Below are 26692 nucleotides of genomic sequence, written 5' to 3'. Positions count from 1 at the left end.
AGTAAATGCGTAAAATATTGTGGTTAAACATTTAGTCGCCTTCCAGCCGCTTTTAGTTTCGGTCACGCAACGTTTCCTTCTAAAAGCGGCTGTGAGTGTGCACAAATTAACCCTTGTGGGGGAGGGATAGTGATAACTTGTGCCACTCTCAACTCTCCCATTGAGCTTTTGCTCGAGTACTTGCACAGATGGGCCAATTTCCCTGTTCAATGCTGAATCATGAGTTTGCCTAATCCAATAAGCCTTTGAATATATTCTTATGAAGCCATAAATGATCGTGCTCGGGATTTGAGGTAAGTTGTGTTTATGATGAGAGCAGCCTCTCGATTTGCCTACAACGCTTCTCCCCCTCTTTTGTATGTCGTGATTTTCGCGTTCTTTTGCTGTCTCATTAATTGTATCCATTCACTTAGAGCTATTCGAGTTTCATGTTATCATCCAATGCAAAGTTTAGCCTTGAATAACCACTAGGTTGCAAATAATAGAATCTTACATCATCCTTGCATAATTTGTCTCGTTTAAGTTATGCACCAAGTCATGAATCCAAACCTTGCGACTGCCAAAACGATATGCCACATTACGTCAAATCAAAACTTATAGTATGATTAAGTAAATCTGCTGACGTCTATGTTTGAATTATATTTTATATTGTTTTGTGCCATAAAAATGGTTTCCTTCCTGTTTTAATTGACTTGGATAAGTGAGTTAAAGGGGGGGGGGGGGGGGGGGTAGACAATTTCATTGTAATTTTTTAACATAACAGACTTATAGAATGTAGATGTTTCTATAAACCCGAGCCCCCAGTTGGGTTTTTCCCATGTCGCCCTGATAGGGATACTAGTCATATTTCTTAGGGGTCAAAAATCGGGCCTCAGGTATTTTGGAGAGTATCTGAGAGAAAATAGGCTTTCCTATTAAAAATGGTATTTTTTAGGGGTTCCCAGTGGTTAGTGGATGAAGCTAATTCACACTTTACGACTCGAGTTGTAGAAGTGTCGCATAGGACTACATCATGCTTTCTAAATCAGCCTTAAAAGTGGTCAATGTAGAGAGCTAGGTTTTTACACCTCTGGAGCCCTGTAGCACTTATCTATTGTGGCACCGTACCACTGATCTATCGTGACCCCGTACCACTGATCTATCGTGACCCCGTACCACTGATCTATCGTGACCCCGTACCACTGATCTATCGTGACCCTGTACCACTGATCTATTGTGACCCTGTACCACTGATCTATCGTGACCCTGTACCACTGATCTACTGTGACCCTGTACCACTGATCTATTGTGACCCTGTACCACTGATCTGTTGTGACCCTGTACCACTGATCTATTGTGACCCTGTACCACTGATCTACTGTGACCCTGTACCACTGATCTATTGTGACCCCGTACCACTGATCTATCGTGGCCTCCTACCACTGATCTATTGTGACCCCGTACCACTGATCTATCGTGGCCTCCTACCACTGATCTATTGTGACCCTGTACCACTGATCTATTGTGACCCTGTACCACTGATCTATTGTGACCCTGTACCACTGATCTATTGTGACCCTGTACCACTGATCTATTGTGACCCTGTACCACTGATCTATTGTGACCCTGTACCACTGATCTATTGTGACCCTGTACCACTGATCTATTGTGACCCTGTACCACTGATCTATTGTGGCCCAGTACCACTGATCTATCGTGACCCTGTACCACTGATCTATTGTGGCCCAGTACCACTGATCTATCGTGGCCCCGTACCACTGATCTACTGTGACTCTGTACCACTGATCTACTGTGACCCTGTACCACTGATCTATTGTGACCCTGTACCACTGATCTATTGTGGGCCCCGTACCACTGATCTATTGTGACCCTGTACCACTGATCTACTGTGACCCTGTACCACTGATCTATTGTGACCCTGTACCACTGATCTATTGTGACCCCGTACCACTGATCTATTGTGACCCTGTACCACTGATCTACTGTGACCATGTACCACTGATCTATTGTGACCCTGTACCACTGATCTATTGTGGGCCCCGTACCACTGATCTATCGTGACGCCGTACCACTGATCTATTGTGACCCTGTACCACTGATCTATTGTGGCACCGTACCACTGATCTATCGTGACGCCGTACCACTGATCTATTGTGACCCCGTACCACTGATCTATCGTGACCCTGTACTACTGATCTATCGTGACCCTGTACCACTGATCTATTGTGACCCTGTACCACTGATCTATTGTGGCCCCGTACCACTGATCTATCGTGACCCTGTACCACTGATCTATCGTGGCCCCGTACCACTGATCTATCGTGGCCCCGTACCACTGATCTATCGTGACCCCGTACCACTGATCTATTGTGACCCCGTACCACTGATCTATTGTGACCCCGTACCACTGATCTATTGTGACCCCGTACCACTGATCTATTGTGACCCCGTACCACTGATCTATTGTGACCCTGTACCACTGATCTATTGTGACCCCGTACCACTGATCTATTGTGACCCCGTACCACTGATCTATTGTGACCCTGTACCACTGATCTATCGTGGCCTCCTACCACTGATCTATTGTGACGCTGTACCACTGATCTATCGTGACCCCGTACCACTGATCTATCGTGGCCTCCTACCACTGATCTATTGTTACCCCGTACCACTGATCTATTGTGACCCCGTACCACTGATCTATTGTGACCCCGTACCACTGATCTACCTGACAAAAGAGCTTAAGGGATACATTTGTCTATGATAATAGTGAAATGAGACTGGAGATGCGGCTTTGAGAGACCAATTTGATATCATGTCAAAGGCTAACAGCAAACCTTAGGTAAAAAGCACAGCCAAATTAAAAAGAAAAAAAGGGCAACACAACTGGCTGTGAAAATAAATGTCAAATAGGAAAAAATGCAGTAACCTCCCAAATATTTAGTGCTCCATTTTTTTTACATTGGTGTGTTTTTCATTTGAATTTTGAATTTCAAAGCATGTTTTGAAAACTTAAGGTTTTCACTTACAAAAATGCTACTGCTATTTTCGCCAGGCTTTACTTATCGTATAATGTTATCTCCCTGTGCATGAAGTATTCTTTAACTTTTACCACCCTCATCCTGCATCTTAGGTTAACCCTAATGCCAGCCCTACCAACTATACACCATTGGGTTAACCCTTATGCCAGCCCTACCAACTATACACCATTGGGTTAACCCTTATGCCAGCCCTACCAAGTATACACCATTGGGTTAACCCTTATGCCAGCCCTATTAACTATACACCATTGAGTTAACCCTTATGCCAGCCCTACCAACTACACACCATTGGGTTAACCCTTATGCCAGCCCTACCAACTATACACCATTGGGTTAACCCTTATGCCAGCCCTACCAACTACACACCATTGGGTTAACCCTTATGCCAGCCCTACCAACTATACACCATTGGGTTAACCCTAATTCCAGCCCTACCAACTATACACCATTGGGCTAACCCTAATGCCAGCCCTACCAACTATACACCATTGAGTTAACCCTTATGCCAGCCCTACCAACTATACACCATTGGGTTAACCCTAATGCCAGCCCTACCAACTATACACCATTGAGTTAACCCTAATGCCAGCCCTACCAAATATACACCATTGGGTTAACCCTAATGCCAACCCTACCAACTATACACCATTGGGTTAACCCTAATGCCAGCCCTACCAACTATACCCCATTGGGTTAACCCTTATGCCAGCCCTACCAACTATACACCATTGGGTTAACCCTTATGCCAGCCCTACCAACTATACACCATTGGGTTAACCCTAATGCCAGCCCTACCAGCTATACACCATTGGGTTAACCCTAATGCCAGCCCTACCAACTATACACCATTGGGTTAACCCTTATGCCAGCCCTATTAACTATACACCATTGAGTTAACCCTTATGCCAGCCCTACCAACTATACACCATTGGGTTAACCCTAATTCCAACCCTACCAACTATACACCACTGGGTTAACCCTAATGCCAGCCCTACCAACTATACACCATTGGGTTAACCCTTATGCCTGCCCTACCAACTATACATCATTGGGTTAACCCTAATTCCAACCCTACCAACTATACACCATTGGGGTAACCCTAATGCCAGCCCTACCAACTATACACCATTGGGTTAACCCTAATGCCAGTCCTACCAATTATACACCATTGGGTTAACCCTAATGCCAGCCCTACCAACTATACACCATTGAGTTAACCCTAATGCCAGCCCTACCAACTATACACCATTGAGTTAACCTTAATGCCAGCCCTACCAACTATACTCCATTGGGTTAACTCTTTTGCCAGCTCTACCAACTGTACACCATTGGGTTAACCCTAATGCCAGCCCTACCAAATATACACCATTGGGTTAACCCTTATGCCAGCCCTACCAACTACACACCATTGGGTTAACCCTTATGCCAGCCCTACCAACTATACACCATTGGGTTAACCCTAATTCCAGCCCTACCAACTATACACCATTGGGCTAACCCTAATGCCAGCCCTACCAACTATACACCATTGAGTTAACCCTTATGCCAGCCCTACCAACTATACACCATTGGGTTAACCCTAATGCCAGCCCTACCAACTATACACCATTGAGTTAATCCTAATGCCAGCCCTACCAACTATACATCATTGAGTTAACCCTAATGCCAGCCCTACCAACTATACAGCATTGAGTTAACCCTAATGCCAGCCCTACCATCTATACACCATTGAGTTAACCCCAATGCCAGCCCTACCAACTATACACCATTGAGTTAACCCTAATGCCAGCCCTACCAACTATACTCCATTGGGTTAACTCTTTTGCCAGCTCTACCAACTGTATACCATTGGGTTAACCCTAATGCCAGCCCTACCAAATATACACCATTGGGTTAACCCTTATGCCAGCCCTACCAACTACACACCATTGGGTTAACCCTTATGCCAGCCCTACCAACTATACACCATTGGGTTAACCCTAATTCCAGCCCTACCAACTATACACCATTGGGCTAACCCTAATGCCAGCCCTACCAACTATACACCATTGAGTTAACCCTTATGTCAGCCCTACCAACTATACACCATTGGGTTAACCCTAATGCCAGCCCTACCAACTATACACCATTGAGTTAATCCTAATGCCAGCCCTACCAACTATACATCATTGAGTTAACCCTAATGCCAGCCCTACCAACTATACAGCATTGAGTTAACCCTAATGCCAGCCCTACCATCTATACACCATTGAGTTAACCCCAATGCCAGCCCTACCAACTATACACCATTGAGTTAACCCTAATGCCAGCCCTACCAAATATACACCATTGGGTTAACCCTAATGCCAACCCTACCAACTATACACCATTGGGTTAACCCTAATGCCAGCCCTACCAACTATACCCCATTGGGTTAACCCTTATGCCAGCCCTACCAACTATACACCATTGGGTTAACCCTTATGCCAGCCCTACCAACTATACACCATTGGGTTAACCCTAATGCCAGCCCTACCAGCTATACACCATTGGGTTAACCCTAATGCCAGCCCTACCAACTATACACCATTGGGTTAACCCTTATGCCAGCCCTATTAACTATACACCATTGAGTTAACCCTTATGCCAGCCCTACCAACTATACACCATTGAGTTAACCCTAATGCCAGCCCTACCATCTATACACCATTGAGTTAACCCCAATGCCAGCCCTACCAACTATACACCATTGAGTTAACCCTAATGCCAGCCCTACCAAATATACACCATTGGGTTAACCCTAATGCCAACCCTACCAACTATACACCATTGGGTTAACCCTAATGCCAGCCCTACCAACTATACCCCATTGGGTTAACCCTTATGCCAGCCCTACCAACTATACACCATTGGGTTAACCCTTATGCCAGCCCTACCAACTATACACCATTGGGTTAACCCTAATGCCAGCCCTACCAGCTATACACCATTGGGTTAACCCTAATGCCAGCCCTACCAACTATACACCATTGGGTTAACCCTTATGCCAGCCCTACCAACTATACACCATTGGGTTAACCCTTATGCCAGCCCTACCAACTACACACCATTGGGTTAACCCTTATGCCAGCCCTACCAACTATACACCATTGGGTTAACCCTTATGCCAGCCCTACCAACTACACACCATTGGGTTAACCCTTATGCCAGCCCTACCAACTATACACCATTGGGTTAACCCTAATTCCAGCCCTACCAACTATACACCATTGGGCTAACCCTAATGCCAGCCCTACCAACTATACACCATTGGGTTAACCCTTATGCCAGCCCTACCAACTATACACCATTGGGTTAACCCTAATGCCAGCCCTACCAGCTATACACCATTGGGTTAACCCTAATGCCAGCCCTACCAACTATACACCATTGGGTTAACCCTTATGCCAGCCCTATTAACTATACACCATTGAGTTAACCCTTATGCCAGCCCTACCAACTATACACCATTGAGTTAACCCTAATGCCAGCCCTACCATCTATACACCATTGAGTTAACCCCAATGCCAGCCCTACCAACTATACACCATTGAGTTAACCCTAATGCCAGCCCTACCAAATATACACCATTGGGTTAACCCTAATGCCAACCCTACCAACTATACACCATTGGGTTAACCCTAATGCCAGCCCTACCAACTATACCCCATTGGGTTAACCCTTATGCCAGCCCTACCAACTATACACCATTGGGTTAACCCTTATGCCAGCCCTACCAACTATACACCATTGGGTTAACCCTAATGCCAGCCCTACCAGCTATACACCATTGGGTTAACCCTAATGCCAGCCCTACCAACTATACACCATTGGGTTAACCCTTATGCCAGCCCTACCAACTATACACCATTGGGTTAACCCTTATGCCAGCCCTACCAACTACACACCATTGGGTTAACCCTTATGCCAGCCCTACCAACTATACACCATTGGGTTAACCCTTATGCCAGCCCTACCAACTACACACCATTGGGTTAACCCTTATGCCAGCCCTACCAACTATACACCATTGGGTTAACCCTAATTCCAGCCCTACCAACTATACACCATTGGGCTAACCCTAATGCCAGCCCTACCAACTATACACCATTGAGTTAACCCTTATGCCAGCCCTACCAACTATACACCATTGGGTTAACCCTAATGCCAGCCCTACCAACTATACACCATTGAGTTAACCCTAATGCCAGCCCTACCAAATATACACCATTGGGTTAACCCTAATGCCAACCCTACCAACTATACACCATTGGGTTAACCCTAATGCCAGCCCTACCAACTATACCCCATTGGGTTAACCCTTATGCCAGCCCTACCAACTATACACCATTGGGTTAACCCTTATGCCAGCCCTACCAACTATACACCATTGGGTTAACCCTAATGCCAGCCCTACCAGCTATACACCATTGGGTTAACCCTAATGCCAGCCCTACCAACTATACACCATTGGGTTAACCCTTATGCCAGCCCTATTAACTATACACCATTGAGTTAACCCTTATGCCAGCCCTACCAACTATACACCATTGGGTTAACCCTAATTCCAACCCTACCAACTATACACCACTGGGTTAACCCTAATGCCAGCCCTACCAACTATACACCATTGGGTTAACCCTTATGCCTGCCCTACCAACTATACATCATTGGGTTAACCCTAATTCCAACCCTACCAACTATACACCATTGGGGTAACCCTAATGCCAGCCCTACCAACTATACACCATTGGGTTAACCCTAATGCCAGTCCTACCAATTATACACCATTGGGTTAACCCTAATGCCAGCCCTACCAACTATACACCATTGAGTTAACCCTAATGCCAGCCCTACCAACTATACACCATTGAGTTAACCTTAATGCCAGCCCTACCAACTATACTCCATTGGGTTAACTCTTTTGCCAGCTCTACCAACTGTACACCATTGGGTTAACCCTAATGCCAGCCCTACCAAATATACACCATTGGGTTAACCCTTATGCCAGCCCTACCAACTACACACCATTGGGTTAACCCTTATGCCAGCCCTACCAACTATACACCATTGGGTTAACCCTAATTCCAGCCCTACCAACTATACACCATTGGGCTAACCCTAATGCCAGCCCTACCAACTATACACCATTGAGTTAACCCTTATGCCAGCCCTACCAACTATACACCATTGGGTTAACCCTAATGCCAGCCCTACCAACTATACACCATTGAGTTAATCCTAATGCCAGCCCTACCAACTATACACCATTGGGTTAACCCTAATTCCAGCCCTACCAACTATACACCATTGGGCTAACCCTAATGCCAGCCCTACCAACTATACACCATTGAGTTAACCCTTATGCCAGCCCTACCAACTATACACCATTGGGTTAATCCTAATGCCAGCCCTACCAACTATACATCATTGAGTTAACCCTAATGCCAGCCCTACCAACTATACAGCATTGAGTTAACCCTAATGCCAGCCCTACCATCTATACACCATTGAGTTAACCCCAATGCCAGCCCTACCAACTATACACCATTGAGTTAACCCTAATGCCAGCCCTACCAAATATACACCATTGGGTTAACCCTAATGCCAACCCTACCAACTATACACCATTGGGTTAACCCTAATGCCAGCCCTACCAACTATACCCCATTGGGTTAACCCTTATGCCAGCCCTACCAACTATACACCATTGGGTTAACCCTTATGCCAGCCCTACCAACTATACACCATTGGGTTAACCCTAATGCCAGCCCTACCAGCTATACACCATTGGGTTAACCCTAATGCCAGCCCTACCAACTATACACCATTGGGTTAACCCTTATGCCAGCCCTATTAACTATACACCATTGAGTTAACCCTTATGCCAGCCCTACCAACTATACACCATTGGGTTAACCCTAATTCCAACCCTACCAACTATACACCACTGGGTTAACCCTAATGCCAGCCCTACCAACTATACACCATTGGGTTAACCCTTATGCCTGCCCTACCAACTATACATCAATGGGTTAACCCTAATTCCAACCCTACCAACTATACACCACTGGGTTAACCCTTATGCCAGCCCTACCAACTATACACCATTGGGTTAACCCTAATGCCAGCCCTACCAATTATACACCACTGGGTTAACCCTTATGCCAGCCCTACCAACTATACACCACTGGGTTAACCCTTATGCCAGCCCTACCAACTATACACCATTGGGTTAACCCTAATGCCAGCCCTACCAACTATACACCATTGGGTTAACCCTAATGCCAGCCCTACCAACTATACACCATTGGGTTAACCCTAATTCCAACCCTACCAACTATACACCACTGGGTTAACCCTTATGCCAGCCCTACCAACTATACACCATTGGGTTAACCCTTATGCCAGCCCTACCAACTATACACCATTGGGTTAACCCTTATGCCAGCCCTACCAAATATACACCATTGGGTTAACCCTTATGCCAGCCCTACCAACTATACACCATTGGGTTAACCCTTATGCCAGCCCTACCAACTACACACCATTGGGTTAACCCTTATGCCAGCCCTACCAACTATACACCATTGGGTTAACCCTTATGCCAGCCCTACCAACTACACACCATTGGGTTAACCCTTATGCCAGCCCTACCAACTATACACCATTGGGTTAACCCTAATTCCAGCCCTACCAACTATACACCATTGGGCTAACCCTAATGCCAGCCCTACCAACTATACACCATTGAGTTAACCCTTATGCCAGCCCTACCAACTATACACCATTGGGTTAACCCTAATGCCAGCCCTACCAACTATACACCATTGGGTTAACCCTAATGCCAGCCCTACCAAATATACACCATTGGGTTAACCCGTATGCCAACCCTACCAACTATACACCATTGGGTTAACCCTAATGCCAGCCCTACCAACTATATTCCATTGGGTTAACCCTTATGCCAGCCCTACCAACTACACACCATTGGGTTAACCCTTATGCCAGCCCTACCAACTATACACCATTGGGTTAACCCTAATGCCAGCCCTACCAGCTATACACCATTGGGTTAACCCTAATGCCAGCCCTACCAACTATACACCATTGGGTTAACCCTTATGCCAGCCCTACCAACTATACACCATTGGGTTAACCCTTATGCCAGCCCTACCAAATATACACCATTGGGTTAACCCTTATGCCAGCCCTACCAACTATACACCATTGGGTTAACCCTTATGCCAGCCCTACCAACTACACACCATTGGGTTAACCCTTATGCCAGCCCTACCAACTATACACCATTGGGTTAACCCTTATGCCAGCCCTACCAACTACACACCATTGGGTTAACCCTTATGCCAGCCCTACCAACTATACACTATTGGGTTAACCCTAATTCCAGCCCTACCAACTATACACCATTGGGCTAACCCTAATGCCAGCCCTACCAACTATACACCATTGAGTTAACCCTTATGCCAGCCCTACCAACTATACACCATTGGGTTAACCCTAATGCCAGCCCTACCAACTATACACCATTGAGTTAACCCTAATGCCAGCCCTACCAAATATACACCATTGGGTTAACCCTAATGCCAACCCTACCAACTATACACCATTGGGTTAACCCTAATGCCAGCCCTACCAACTATACACCATTGGGTTAACCCTTATGCCAGCCCTACCAACTATACACCATTGGGTTAACCCTTATGCCAGCCCTACCAACTATACACCATTGGGTTAACCCTAATGCCAGCCCTACCAGCTATACACCATTGGGTTAACCCTAATGCCAGCCCTACCAACTATACACCATTGGGTTAACCCTTATGCCAGCCCTATTAACTATACACCATTGAGTTAACCCTTATGCCAGCCCTACCAACTATACACCATTGGGTTAACCCTAATTCCAACCCTACCAACTATACACCACTGGGTTAACCCTAATGCCAGCCCTACCAACTATACACCATTGGGTTAACCCTTATGCCTGCCCTACCAACTATACATCATTGGGTTAACCCTAATTCCAACCCTACCAACTATACACCATTGGGGTAACCCTAATGCCAGCCCTACCAACTATACACCATTGGGTTAACCCTAATGCCAGTCCTACCAATTATACACCATTGGGTTAACCCTAATGCCAGCCCTACCAACTATACACCATTGAGTTAACCCTAATGCCAGCCCTACCAACTATACACCATTGAGTTAACCCTAATGCCAGCCCTACCAACTATACTCCATTGGGTTAACTCTTTTGCCAGCTCTACCAACTGTACACCATTGGGTTAACCCTAATGCCAGCCCTACCAAATATACACCATTGGGTTAACCCTTATGCCAGCCCTACCAACTACACACCATTGGGTTAACCCTTATGCCAGCCCTACCAACTATACACCATTGGGTTAACCCTAATTCCAGCCCTACCAACTATACACCATTGGGCTAACCCTAATGCCAGCCCTACCAACTATACACCATTGAGTTAACCCTTATGCCAGCCCTACCAACTATACACCATTGGGTTAACCCTAATGCCAGCCCTACCAACTATACACCATTGAGTTAATCCTAATGCCAGCCCTACCAACTATACATCATTGAGTTAACCCTAATGCCAGCCCTACCAACTATACAGCATTGAGTTAACCCTAATGCCAGCCCTACCATCTATACACCATTGAGTTAACCCCAATGCCAGCCCTACCAACTATACACCATTGAGTTAACCCTAATGCCAGCCCTACCAACTATACTCCATTGGGTTAACTCTTTTGCCAGCTCTACCAACTGTATACCATTGGGTTAACCCTAATGCCAGCCCTACCAAATATACACCATTGGGTTAACCCTTATGCCAGCCCTACCAACTACACACCATTGGGTTAACCCTTATGCCAGCCCTACCAACTATACACCATTGGGTTAACCCTTATGCCAGCCCTACCAACTATACACCATTGGGTTAACCCTAATGCCAGCCCTACCAACTATACACCATTGGGTTAACCCTAATGCCAACCCTACCAACTATACACCACTGGGTTAACCCTTATGCCAGCCCTACCAACTATACACCATTGGGTTAACCCTTATGCCAGCCCTACCAACTATACACCATTGGGTTAACCCTTATGCCAGCCCTACCAAATATACACCATTGGGTTAACCCTTATGCCAGCCCTACCAACTATACACCATTGGGTTAACCCTTATGCCAGCCCTACCAACTACACACCATTGGGTTAACCCTTATGCCAGCCCTACCAACTATACACCATTGGGTTAACCCTTATGCCAGCCCTACCAACTACACACCATTGGGTTAACCCTTATGCCAGCCCTACCAACTATACACCATTGGGTTAACCCTAATTCCAGCCCTACGAACTATACACCATTGGGCTAACCCTAATGCCAGCCCTACCAACTATACACCATTGAGTTAACCCTTATGCCAGCCCTACCAACTATACACCATTGGGTTAACCCTAATGCCAGCCCTACCAACTATACACCATTGAGTTAACCCTAATGCCAGCCCTACCAAATATACACCATTGGGTTAACCCTAATGCCAACCCTACCAACTATACACCATTGGGTTAACCCTAATGCCAGCCCTACCAACTATACCCCATTGGGTTAACCCTTATGCCAGCCCTACCAACTATACACCATTGGGTTAACCCTTATGCCAGCCCTACCAACTATACACCATTGGGTTAACCCTAATGCCAGCCCTACCAGCTATACACCATTGGGTTAACCCTAATGCCAGCCCTACCAACTATACACCATTGGGTTAACCCTTATGCCAGCCCTACCAACGATACACCATTGGGTTAACCCTTATGCCAGCCCTACCAAATATACACCATTGGGTTAACCCTTATGCCAGCCCTACCAACTATACACCATTGGGTTAACCCTTATGCCAGCCCTACCAACTACACACCATTGGGTTAACCCTTATGCCAGCCCTACCAACTATACACCATTGGGTTAACCCTTATGCCAGCCCTACCAACTACACACCATTGGGTTAACCCTTATGCCAGCCCTACCAACTATACACCATTGGGTTAACCCTAATTCCAGCCCTACCAACTATACACCATTGGGCTAACCCTAATGCCAGCCCTACCAACTATACACCATTGAGTTAACCCTTATGCCAGCCCTACCAACTATACACCATTGGGTTAACCCTAATGCCAGCCCTACCAACTATACACCATTGAGTTAACCCTAATGCCAGCCCTACCAAATATACACCATTGGGTTAACCCTAATGCCAACCCTACCAACTATACACCATTGGGTTAACCCTAATGCCAGCCCTACCAACTATACCCCATTGGGTTAACCCTTATGCCAGCCCTACCAACTATACACCATTGGGTTAACCCTTATGCCAGCCCTACCAACTATACACCATTGGGTTAACCCTAATGCCAGCCCTACCAACTATACACCATTGGGTTAACCCTAATGCCAGCCCTACCAACTATACACCATTGGGTTAACCCTTATGCCTGCCCTACCAACTATACATCATTGGGTTAACCCTAATTCCAACCCTACCAACTATACACCATTGGGGTAACCCTAATGCCAGCCCTACCAACTATACACCATTGGGTTAACCCTAATGCCAGTCCTACCAATTATACACCATTGGGTTAACCCTAATGCCAGCCCTACCAACTATACACCATTGAGTTAACCCTAATGCCAGCCCTACCAACTATACACCATTGAGTTAACCCTAATGCCAGCCCTACCAACTATACTCCATTGGGTTAACTCTTTTGCCAGCTCTACCAACTGTACACCATTGGGTTAACCCTAATGCCAGCCCTACCAAATATACACCATTGGGTTAACCCTTATGCCAGCCCTACCAACTACACACCATTGGGTTAACCCTTATGCCAGCCCTACCAACTATACACCATTGGGTTAACCCTAATTCCAGCCCTACCAACTATACACCATTGGGCTAACCCTAATGCCAGCCCTACCAACTATACACCATTGAGTTAACCCTTATGCCAGCCCTACCAACTATACACCATTGGGTTAACCCTAATGCCAGCCCTACCAACTATACACCATTGAGTTAATCCTAATGCCAGCCCTACCAACTATACATCATTGAGTTAACCCTAATGCCAGCCCTACCAACTATACAGCATTGAGTTAACCCTAATGCCAGCCCTACCATCTATACACCATTGAGTTAACCCCAATGCCAGCCCTACCAACTATACACCATTGAGTTAACCCTAATGCCAGCCCTACCAACTATACTCCATTGGGTTAACTCTTTTGCCAGCTCTACCAACTGTATACCATTGGGTTAACCCTAATGCCAGCCCTACCAAATATACACCATTGGGTTAACCCTTATGCCAGCCCTACCAACTACACACCATTGGGTTAACCCTTATGCCAGCCCTACCAACTATACACCATTGGGTTAACCCTAATTCCAGCCCTACCAACTATACACCATTGGGCTAACCCTAATGCCAGCCCTACCAACTATACACCATTGAGTTAACCCTTATGTCAGCCCTACCAAATATACACCATTGGGTTAACCCTAATGCCAGCCCTACCAACTATACACCATTGAGTTAATCCTAATGCCAGCCCTACCAACTATACATCATTGAGTTAACCCTAATGCCAGCCCTACCAACTATACAGCATTGAGTTAACCCTAATGCCAGCCCTACCATGTATACACCATTGAGTTAACCCCAATGCCAGCCCTACCAACTATACACCATTGAGTTAACCCTAATGCCAGCCCTACCAAATATACACCATTGGGTTAACCCTAATGCCAACCCTACCAACTATACACCATTGGGTTAACCCTAATGCCAGCCCTACCAACTATACCCCATTGGGTTAACCCTTATGCCAGCCCTACCAACTATACACCATTGGGTTAACCCTTATGCCAGCCCTACCAACTATACACCATTGGGTTAACCCTAATGCCAGCCCTACCAGCTATACACCATTGGGTTAACCCTAATGCCAGCCCTACCAACTATACACCATTGGGTTAACCCTTATGCCAGCCCTATTAACTATACACCATTGAGTTAACCCTTATGCCAGCCCTACCAACTATACACCATTGGGTTAACCCTAATTCCAACCCTACCAACTATACACCACTGGGTTAACCCTAATGCCAGCCCTACCAACTATACACCATTGGGTTAACCCTTATGCCTGCCCTACCAACTATACATCATTGGGTTAACCCTAATTCCAACCCTACCAACTATACACCACTGGGTTAACCCTAATTCCAACCCTACCAACTATACACCACTGGGTTAACCCTTATGCCAGCCCTACCAATTATACACCACTGGGTTAACCCTTATGCCAGCCCTACCAACTATACACCACTGGGTTAACCCTTATGCCAGCCCTACCAACTATACACCATTGGGTTAACCCTTATGCCAGCCCTACCAACTATACACCATTGGGTTAACCCTAATGCCAGCCCTACCAACTATACACCATTGGGTTAACCCTAATGCCAGCCCTACCAACTATACAGCATTGGGTTAACCCTAATTCCAACCCTACCAACTATACACCACTGGGTTAACCCTTATGCCAGCCCTACCAACTATACACCATTGTGTTAACCCTAATGCCAGCCCTACCAACTATACAGCATTGAGTTAACCCTAATTCCAACCCTACCAACTATACACCACTGGGTTAACCCTAATGCCAGCCCTACCAACTATACACCATTGAGTTAACCCTAATGCCAGCCCTACCAACTATACTCCATTGGGTTAACCCTAATGCCAGCCCTACCAAATATACACCATTGGGTTAACCCTTATGCCAGCCCTACCAACTATACACCATTGGGTTAACCCTAATGCCAGCCCTACCAACTATACAGCATTGAGTTAACCCTAATGCCAGCCCTACCAAATATGCACCATTGGGTTAACCCTAATACCAGCCCTACCAAATATACACCATTGGGTTAACCCTAATGCCAACCCTACCAACTATACACCATTGGGTTAACCGTAATGCCAATCCTACCAACCATACACTATTGGGTTAACCCTAATGCCAGCCCTACCAACTATGCACCATTGGGTTCACCGTAATGCCAACCCTACCAATCATACACTATTGGGTTAACCCTAATGCCAGCCCTACCAACTATACACCATTGGGTTAACCGTAATGCCAACCCTACCAACCATACACTATTGGGTTAACCCTAATGCCAGCCCTACCAACTATACACCACTGGGTTAACCCTAATGCCAGCCCTACCAACTATACACCATTGGGTTAACCGTAATGCCAACCCTACCAACTATACACCATTGGGTTTACCCTTATGCCAGCCCTACCAACTATACACCATTGGGTTAACCGTAATGCCAGCCCTACCAATTATACACCATTGGGTTAACCCTAATACCAGGCCTACCAACTATACACCATTGGGTACATATTTTCTTACATGTTGACTCATCTTGGCCACATTTCTCAAATCTTGTATCCATTTCTGATTTGTAATTGCTCTACGTTTTAGGTGCTAATAATTATTATGAATAAGTGACAATAAATACTTGCTTTTTATGTGGGGATAAGGATAAGTCCCTACAATCATTAAGTCCACAATAAAGGCACCTATTTATGGGAAAAGATGGTAAGATTAGATAATAAGCTTATAATAAAGCCATCTAGCCTGGGAGTGCTCCCGTACTAATTTATGGGGATAGACAATAATAATCAGAATACAACATTTACAATAATAAAACTTATATTTCCGATAGTTTCAAGCTTTGTCTGGAATCACAACAAGCAGAGGCCACAGTTTCTTCATCCGTCATCCACTAGATCAATTGAGCTCATTAATCTTAAATGTTTTTCATTGTGATGATGTGATTTATTTTAGGGCATCAAGTAAATGAGATGTGAGTTATTAAAATGCCAAGGAGATTGAGATAATGGCCATCAGATCTGTCAAGTGTGTCCTGCTTGGAAATGATGACGTGGACAAGAGGGAACTCTTCTTTACAGTGGTCAATGAACTTAAACCCAAAAAAGAAAAACATGAAGTAGAGGAAAATGAGAAAGACCCAAACACAGGTGAAGTCCTGAGAAGTGAAAGTCCTAATGAAGATAATGACAATAATGGTGCTGAACCTGTAAATGTCAAGTGCTCACCATTACGTTTCCAGGTGTTGCACCATACAGAAGACAATGAGATTTCAGAATCCGAAGATGATCACAGCGGTGAATATGATCTAGACAGTTGGTCGGGGCCAATAATAGTGGACAATAAAGCCTATAATATTGAAATACATGAATGCACTAGTCAGACTGCATACGATCAATTACGGGCTGAACTCTACCCTGACACAGACGTCTTCCTAGTCTGCTTCTCTGTTACTCTGCAACAATCTTTGAAGGATGTTGTCAACAGATGGGTACCAGAATTGAGGAGGTTTTGTCCTGTGACACCATTCTTGCTTATTGGCACTCACATCAATTGGAGACTCCTGTCTGAAGATCGAGCAGCTACAATAGACCCTGCTAGGAGACCTATATTTCCAGAGACGGGTGCTATGTATGCCGAGAAGCATGGTGCAGTAAGGTGATGGACTGTTTTTACCTAAAGCTCTCCATATTAAAAACACTAAAGGGGGTGGCTAAATACACAACTTTATCTCAGTATCAGATGGGGCGGCCTAGTCTTTGGGGGGTGTATTCATTTACTTTTGTTTTTACTATGTAGTATTAATACCTTTTTACCAAAGGGGAGGGGGTATGATATACTGCATACTAGGTGTAAACGCAGGAACATCTTATGCCATCATACGTAAAAGTCAAGATCTCGTGGCTGGCCTTAAACGATCACCGTATTCAGGAGCAGTGTTGATTTCAACCCACATTCCAGGGGTGTAAATAGTATTGTATATATTCCCCTTTCCACCCATACGAATCTTTTCCTTCTTTCTATCTGCGATCTGTGCCATGCCAAAACTTTGACATGAACGGGAATTCAGTGATCATGGAAATTAATAAAACAAAAACTGCAAAAGGGATAAAACTCGGGGTTACGGTAACGATTTTCAGCGCCAACCAGACGAAAGTTATAGAAGCATAAGGCGCATCACATTTAAGTTCTAATTTTGTAGGGGGTCTGGGGTTCTCCCCCAGAAAAGTTTGAAAATCCACACTTTAAGGAGGCTCGGAAATTGATCAGAATAACTGGTTAACCCCCCGCAATCCCCCCTCCCCCAAGCACAGTAGCCCCCCTCTAAATGATGACTACTCCCTAAAATGGAATAGTATATGCCAATATATAGATGAGGTGATCTCTCTGAGTGTAGTAACATAAACCGTTTAGATCGGAAGGAAAAATGCTGACAATAGACTGATGATTTTATTTCCGCTCCTATTTCAGGTACATGGAATGCGCAACAAATGATGCAACAGCAGTAAAAGGTATCTTCGATGAGGTCATAAGAGTGAGTTGCATGGACAGAATGGAATTATCTCAGCTTTTACCAGACTTCGTGAAATATGGCTTCACTCTGCTACACCAGGCGGCACAAGCCAACCACGAGCCGTCCATAGAGGCCTTAGCCTATGTCATGGACATCAACACCAAGGACCGCAATGGGCGAAGGCCTTTGGACATCGCAGTCAGAAGAAACCACACAGTAGCTGCGCGTAAACTTATACTGAACGGTGCCGAGGTCAAGGTCGAAATAGAGGATTGGGTCAAGCGGTGCGAGTGTTGGACAGAGAACAAAGAGGCTGAGCAGTTGGTGCACAGGAACGTTAATGAGCTCGCGCGCAGAGTGCTGAATTTGTACGCTGGCTGGAGCACCCCTGCAGATGCCAGCATCCTCCTGATTGGTCAGCACGGGATCGAGATTGGAAAATTCCTGAGGGAGTCAATTCCCTTTATTCCTATCAAAAGCCTGGCTATTGTCAACACGGACGGGCCGTGTGCCTTCGTCTTTACCATGACTCATTCCTTGACTTGCCTGACTCTTACAAACTGCGACATCATGGATGTCCCACTCTCTATTTACGAGCTAACTAACCTTAACAGTTTGTCTCTCGTTAGCTGTAATATCGGGGTGCTCAGAAAGGAAATATCAGACTTGAAGCAGTTACAGAAGCTACGTCTGACCGACAACAAGCTGCGACGTCTTCCAGACACCATTGGCCGACTTCATAATCTGAGGTTCCTCCACTGCGATTACAATGTCTTGGAAAGCCTTCCTGATCAAATGGGAAGCCTTACTGAACTTGAAGTGCTAGAACTCACTCATAACAAACTTGAAAAACTCAGCGCGTCGCTAGGTTTGCTTAACAAGCTTAAGTGTCTGAAGTTCGCAAAGAATCGGTTAAGGTTCCCTCCGGAAGAGGTTCTTAGAAAGGGTAGCGACGAAGTCTTGGAATTTCTAAACAAGTATCTTGACGACCCAGTACTTAACAAGCAGGTGAAGGTCACTATTGTGGGAGGAGAAGGAGCGGGTAAAACTACTTTGGTGAAGGCTTTGGGGTTTAAATACAATTGGAAGCTGAGCACTGTTATGGATTCGGAAGAGAAGACTAAAGGTCTAGAGATCTCAAATATCGACCTGAACGAGTCACTTAGAATGAAGGTGTTTGATCTTGGCGGTGATTCTTTCTACTTCGACATTCACGCGCTTTTCCTTTCCGAGAATAGCTTATACCAAGCCGTCTTTGACATGGCCACGTACGTCAAAACTCCGTATAGCAACGCCTTTTATCAGCTTGGGACGCTTGAGGTCTGGCTTCAGGTGATACACTCTCAGGCTCCCAACTCGCACGTGGTGATAGTTGCTACTAACGCTGGCCACCCAAACTTGACGGACGCATTGCGCTCCCAGATCAGAGAAGACATAGAGAAGATGCTAGCAAAGTACCGTAAGGGTCACAAGAGTAATTTCGCCAGTGAAGCCGTCCCTCAGTGTGCCCTCTGTGACGAAACTCACCTCTGTGACGTAAGCTCAGCTCAGTTTTATATCCGAGGTCAACCCGGTGAAGCTAGCGGTACACTTCTCTCTCCAGATCCTTCCATCCCACACATTGTGGGGTACTATGAGGTCAGCTGCAAGGAGGTTTACCCTAAAGTATTCCTCAGTTCCAAGAATCTTGGTCTGCAGAAGCTCAAGTGTGGTTTAGCGCTCAAAATGGAAGTACTGCTCAGCTCGAATGTCGGATCCCGGATCCCACAGAAGTGCTTGTACTTCCGCGACCGTGTGCTCGAGATTTCACAGACAGAACCAGAGCTTCAAGAACAGCCAATCATGACGCTGACACGCCTTCGGGACATCGCGTTAGGCTGCGGGATGCGGGATGACCATAAACTAAAGGCAATGATCTCGTACTTTCACACACAAGGGGACTTTCTTTGGTATGAGGATGTTCCGGAGCTCGCCGATGTGGTGTTTGTCAGACCCCAATGGCTAGCTGACCAGCTGAGGACCATCTACCCACCATACAGGGGTCACCACGCCCTGGCTCATGGGATCCTACGGACGGACAACTTGATGAAGTTATGGCCGGACTTTACGGCCACAGAGAGTGAGCTCCTGCATTCCCTTCTGCGAAAGCTCGGTCTCTGTTTCAAGATATCTGAAGGTGTTGACCTGTTCCCCTCACTCTTTCCTCTTGGACACCCCGACAAGGAGTCGTGGCCATTAATGCCGCCACCGGACCATCACCAATTAACGGTCGAATACGCCTTTAGCTTCCTGCCTCCCACCTTCTTCAGTGACCTCATTGTTGTCCTGAACAAACGCGAGGTAGTCTCTCTGGAGCTCTGCGAGCCAACGTACTACCGCCTGCACGTGGTGTTCGGTACTTATCTTAAAGCCTCCGAAGGATGCATTCTTCACAACCACGAGAACGTGCTGAATAGCCCACTAGAGGAACTGGACCCTGATTCTGAAGGTTCCCATTTGGTACACATAGAATGTGTCCCTCACTCCCAGACCCTCCGTGCCTCGGTTCGCGGTGCGATGCCTTGCTGTGTTCTTCCGGAGCTTGTTGCAGCTATCAAGAGTGTTACTGACGTCCGGTACCCCGGCATCAAGTTCAACGAGCTCTTGGTTTGTCCTGTGTGTGAACTGACCAAGGAAACCACTGCCAAGAAACCGGAATACCTACATGAGCCATGGAAAGCGTTAAATCTGTGCTCCAAAGGACATGAGTGTGGAAGCAGGACTGAAATTCTTAGCGGGAAGATCCCTGGCACACTTATAGGCAAGCCTGCTACCTGTTCTCCTTCTCCTCCACCCGGTGAGGACTTCCTCGAATACCACTTCTGCCCAAAGCTGTTCATTGTGCTCCCGGTAGGATTTCAAAGCGTTGCACTCAAAGACCTCCACGTCATGAGTCATGTGACCGATGGATATGCCGTTCACTTACTCTGCGAGTGCCCGGGATACTGGCACCTTGTCCCAGATCCAGGGTACCGGATAAGACGCCCAGATGAGTTTTTTGCACGGTTTGGCGAGCGCGCTTGCAGACTGCTCAAAGTTATTTTTCTCATGGGCGAGGAAGACTCCCTCACTTATCCATCACTGAAAAACTTTCTCCTGAAGATCGTAGTTGGAGATCCCGCGCTCAGAGAAACACTTGCCTCCGACCTGAAAAATCTTCTGGAGCACTACTACGAGCTTTTCCCTGAGATTGTCGAGGGGTGCTCAAGCGTTCGTATGGATGAGGATCTTGAATATCTGGTTTGCGGAAAGGACCTTAAGCGCTCCAAGCTGGCTCAAATGCTTGAGTTATCTGCTGAGGGAAGGGTCTTTGGTCCGCTGGTGTGCACGTATGTCGAGAGGCACAAGGAGAACATGTGGTTATGTCGTAAGCACGCTTATCCGGTCCACCAAGCCGCGAGTGGCATTTTACCGAGATGAACCAAGCCGCGAGTTGCACTTTACCGAGATGAACCAAGCCGCGAGTGGCACTTTACCGAGATGAACCAAGCCGCGAGTTGCACTTTACCGAGGTAAACCAAGCCGCGAATTGCACTTTACCGAGGAGAACCAAGCCGCGAGTGTCACTTTACCCAGGAGAACCAAGCCGGGAGTGGCACTTTACCGAGATGAACCAAGCCGTGAGTGGCACTTTACCGAGGTGAAGCACATTATTCTCTATAGTAGATTTCATTAGGTTTTGCACAACAACTTTTGACCTTCAATTAAAGATCGTTTTTTTTACTCTAAGGAGAAGTGTAGACCGAATTAGGAAAAGGCGTGCCAATGTCTCGTATTCAGACATCCTATCGCAGGTAGCATTATTTTTGCAATTCCTTTTAAAAAGTTATATGTTTAAAAAATCACAAAAGATATAATAACTTCAAAGTTATTATTTTAATTCCTAATTTGGTATATTAAAACAATGCTAATTCATGCATATTTTGTATTTCTTCATATTGTTAAACAATATGCTTGTCGTGCTTATAAGAACAATAAACATTTTTATTGTCATCTACCAAGTGTGTTATTTTTTAATGATAGAAGTAGGCCGAAATTCAAAGGTTTGGAGGGGGTGGGAGGAGATAACTCTGCTCGTATGATCGGAGATCAGCGTTTTTTGAGGTTCCGCATGAAAAAAGATCAGGACCCCCGAGCGTGCCTTGCTAATGCTTTTGGATTGATCATTCAGAGCATAGTGGTGGAATATCCAGGTAGTCTGTAAAGGCGTTGTGAATTAGGGGAAATAAATTTAGTGCACTCGCTTTAAATGTCAGCTAAGCTGCTCTGTTCACATAGGCGTAAAACATATCATTTCATCCTTGTGTTGATTTATTTCTCTCATTTAAGGCATAATTGTGTTTTTATTTTCTATTGTCTTTCTGTTATATAATTTTTCTTGTTCGCTTCGCGCACTATTGTACTTGACTGCCCCATTGGACAAAAGGAAGAATTCACAGCCCTGAGGTCACGTGGGTATGTCTTGCTCCCGGGACCAAGTTTGCAGTTGGACTCAAAATTTGCAAGACATTGACCGACTCGGTCTTCGTACAAGAAGCAATTCCAATGAGTCCAAAGAAAGATAAGAATGATAAAAGAAACCGAAGTAGCATTTACGAGTAGTTTAGACGTCAACGAAGTGACGATTCTCAAGGTTCTAGGTTCCGGCGGGTTTGGAACCGTTCACGAAGGCATTTACAGAAATCAGAGAATTGCACTGAAACGATTACACACTAACACGAAGAACAAGAAAGCAGCCATGCAGAGTTTCCAAGCAGAGTGCAGAAACGAAGTGCTGTCGCTAGACCACCCAAACATTATCAAGACGTTAGCAGTTTCAAGCGCGTTTACTCTAGAAGACGAACCTTGTCTTCTAATGGAATTCGTCAGCACTAGAACTCTTCAGCACGTCATCGACGACGCAAATGAAAAAATGGACTTTGCAAGGAAGTTACGCGTCAACAGTGAAATTAGCAACGCTCTGGTATACATCCACAACAGCGGGATTGTACATTTGGACTTGAAACCTGCAAATGTTCTGATAGCTGATGACGGGAGCTGTAAAATAGGAGACTTTGGATGCTGCCAGTTCGTGGATGACCAGCCCAACACCCCTACGAGGTCTTACCTCACAGGGACCTTCGCTTACCGGGCACCGGAGCTTTTGCGAGGCGAATCCCCGACCTTTCAGGCCGATGTCTACTCGTTCGCTATCTGCATGTGGCAGATCTGGACGCGTGAAGTCCCGTACAAGTTGCAGAATCACCAAGTCGTGATTTTCCGTGTGGTCGCTTGTAGCCTTCGACCGCAGATTCCCACCGGTAACGAGATAGACAATCGGTACAAGGAGTTAATGACGAGCGCTTGGGCGGGAAAACCAACAGATCGGCCAACCATGGGAGACATCAAGGAAACCTTTGCAAACTGGAGAATCTGAGAAATCTTCGAGCATTTATTTTCTAGCTGGGCTAGAACTTAACCATAGATTAGTGTATTAGAGTATTTATTATATAACAGGATGTTGGAGCAGGTCTCTATAGATATAGTACTAATTATAGAATTAATTATTATGCGTTCAACAAAAAAGCAGATAAAGTATTTTAATACGAGTGATTACAACAGAAAAAAAACTTTTATTGGAAAGAAGCAGAAATTTTGAAAAAGAATTATCTGGAGGCTTTGTAATAAGAGTTTTGTTGGATACAGCTCGCTAAGAGTTCAATTATCTTGTGTAATTTATTCCAGAGTGAAATGACCTAGAGTGAAATTATTTATTATAAAGAGAAATTATCTATTTATTTATTTAGCAACATATATCATTAAGTGACAGAGATATATTAAATGCATAAAGCTTCATTATTTCAAAGTGAATTATTTATTATCGATTAATTTGATCACTTATTCATTGACTGATTTCTGTATTAAATTGCTTATATATTTATAGGTATATTTATCTGTTATTCAAATAATTATTTGTTTTCTTATCCATTTATTTGTATTTTTTTCTTATTTCAAGTCAGTCTACACAATATTTAATTGATTAATTAATTAATTTCTGTGCATCTATTCATTTATTTATTTAGACTATCTGTTTCTTCTTTCTTTCGTTTATTAACTTACTAACATACTCATTTATTCATTTATATATTTGTAAGCACTTCATTTATCGATTTGGCCATTTGCGCGTCATAGTCATCGCAATTAATTAAAGTCTTCCAACCAACATAAACTAAACATTTCTTGTAACGGAAGTAAAATTCAATGAAACTGAATATAATGTAGTGTATTCCTATTTGCTGTGCTACTTTATTTTGGCGATGTTATGAAAATAAACTTCTGTATGGTGCGTAATATTATCTTCGGGGTGTGTTTATACGAAGTTTCCGTGGTCACGGGGTCTAGACGTATCAGTAGGCTACACTAGACCGCTGAGACCCCCCCCCCCACCCAAGGGGGAGGGTTTACTTATTTCTCGGTGGTCATTAGTTAGAAAAACAATATCGAGGTCATACTGTATACCCCGTTAGTTTCTTTTGTAACAACCTCTTATTTTCAGTTGAGCCTGTGCCGTTCTAAGGGGTCTCTGTCGTGATGAATTCCTTCTGAAAAAACCGAACAAGCCAAAATCCCCGGTAAAGATTTATTGATAAATTCCCTTGAGATATATTTAAATAGCTTTATTGGACAAGTTATATAAAAAAAAGTGTTTCTTTAGAATATATCGCAGTAGTGTTGGAATTTCCGAGGTTCCAATGAGAGGTAGAGTCCTAAATTGTCTTTTTAGAGGAGCATGCAAACAGCCTCCTACCGCGGCCCTTGAAGGGTTGTTTACTACCGCGGCCCTTGAAGGGTTGTGTACTACCGCTGCCCTTGAAGGGTTGTGTACTACCGCGGCCCTTGAAGGATTGTGTACTACCGCTGCCCTTGAAAGGGTTGTGTACTACCGCTGCCCTTGAAGGGTTGTGTACTACCGCGGCCCTTGAAAGGGTTGTGTACTACCGCGGCCCTTGAAGGTTGTTTACTACCGCTGCCCTTGAAAGGGTTGTGTACTACCGCGGCCCTTGAAGGGTTGTTTACTACCGCGGCCCTTGAAGGGTTGTGTACTACCGCTGCCCTTGAAAGGGTTTTGTACTACCGCGGCCCTTGAAGGGTTGTGTACTACCGCTGCCCTTGAAAGGGTTGTGTACTACCGCGGCCCTTGAAGGGTTGTGTACTACCGCTGCCCTTGAAAGGGTTGTGTACTACCGCGGCCCTTGAAGGGTTGTGTACTACCGCTGCCCTTGAAAGGGTTGTGTACTACCGCGGCCCTTGAAGGGTTGTGTACTTTGAATGAATAAACTCCCTTTGGATTGAGCAGGAGTCGAAGTCCCCTAAGAAGGCAGGTGTGGGAACCCTGAGAAAACAAAATAGCTTTTTTGTGTACAAAGCTTTCATCTCATATTATCGCGCTAAAGCTTTGAGAAGTATCGCTTAATGTGAGCCCAGATAGCATCAATTGTCTCATTTATATGAGATATATATTAAATAAAAATGTAATAAAGTTGTATTTTGCCCTTTTTTGATTAGCATAACTATTGTATAATATGCCAGCTTTGACAAATACAAATAGACTGTACCTATTCCACGCTCTCTAGTATTGTTTGGCTGCCCCCGAGGTGGCGACCATCCCTTTTAGACCTTCAATAGTTTGTTTTAAGATATCATTGTAGCTAGCGTTATGAGATACTTTTAAATCGTTTTAGACACGCCGGAAAAGGACATGAGACACAGAAGGGTTTGACTGACACATTCGAGCCAACCTTTTTCAGGTCTTGTATACAAGAGGGGGAGGGGGGGGGGGAGGGGGGGGAGGTCTCGTATACAAGAGGGGGAGGGGGGGGAGGTCTCGTATACAAGAGGGGGAGGGGGGAGGGCAATAACAGCAACAACAACACCAGCCCTTTATCTCCCACATTTTTTAGAAATAATAATGAAGGATCGCTAGCCTGCGTGCGTTTACCGGATGTACGCAGGCTAAAGATGGCTGGCTACCTAAAAATGATTTTTAGT

General features: G+C 45.2%; 3 protein-coding genes across 3 annotated transcripts; all 3 read left to right on the top strand.

Moving 5' to 3' along the window:
• Positions 1 to 36: 36 nt before the first annotated feature.
• LOC5508995 lies at positions 37 to 22661 on the top strand. The gene is made up of 3 exons (XM_001629487.3): positions 37 to 293; positions 17068 to 17769; positions 18583 to 22661. The coding sequence occupies exons 2-3, from the start codon at positions 17120 to 17122 to the stop codon at positions 22082 to 22084; spliced, it is 4152 nt and encodes a 1383-aa protein (XP_001629537.3). The 5' UTR covers positions 37 to 293; positions 17068 to 17119; the 3' UTR covers positions 22085 to 22661.
• LOC125561138 (extensin-1-like) lies at positions 570 to 1868 on the top strand. Its single transcript, XM_048724487.1, has 2 exons — positions 570 to 599; positions 1050 to 1868. Exons 1-2 carry the CDS (start codon positions 570 to 572, stop codon positions 1866 to 1868), a joined length of 849 nt encoding a protein of 282 aa, XP_048580444.1.
• Positions 22662 to 23126: 465 nt separating the features above from the next.
• Positions 23127 to 24994, top strand: LOC5508996 (serine/threonine-protein kinase mos). Its single transcript, XM_001629488.3, has one exon. The coding sequence runs from the start codon at positions 23232 to 23234 to the stop codon at positions 24078 to 24080; it is 849 nt and encodes a 282-aa protein (XP_001629538.2). The 5' UTR covers positions 23127 to 23231; the 3' UTR covers positions 24081 to 24994.
• Positions 24995 to 26692: the final 1698 nt, after the last annotated feature.

The sequence above is a fragment of the Nematostella vectensis genome, chromosome 3 (assembly GCF_932526225.1).
Source record: "Nematostella vectensis chromosome 3, jaNemVect1.1, whole genome shotgun sequence".
Taxonomy (NCBI): domain Eukaryota; kingdom Metazoa; phylum Cnidaria; class Anthozoa; order Actiniaria; family Edwardsiidae; genus Nematostella; species Nematostella vectensis.
The sequence above is the reverse complement of the archived record's forward strand: the minus strand, read 5'-3'. Positions and strand labels throughout refer to the sequence as shown.

What these genes read in the sequence shown, in the direction of transcription:
- LOC125561138 (XM_048724487.1), top strand. Translation starts at nt 570, where the DNA reads ATGCCACATTACGTCAAATCAAAACTTATA. An exon ending in ACGTCAAATCAAAACTTATA is followed by an intron (nt 600 to 1,049) that starts GTATGATTAAGT and finishes TGGTCAATGTAG; the next exon opens with AGAGCTAGGTTTTTACACCT.
- LOC5508995 (XM_001629487.3), top strand. Translation starts at nt 17,120, where the DNA reads ATGGCCATCAGATCTGTCAAGTGTGTCCTGCTTGGAAATGATGACGTG. An exon ending in GAGAAGCATGGTGCAGTAAG is followed by an intron (nt 17,770 to 18,582) that starts GTGATGGACTGT and finishes CTCCTATTTCAG; the next exon opens with GTACATGGAATGCGCAACAA.
- LOC5508996 (XM_001629488.3), top strand. Translation starts at nt 23,232, where the DNA reads ATGATAAAAGAAACCGAAGTAGCATTTACGAGTAGTTTAGACGTCAAC.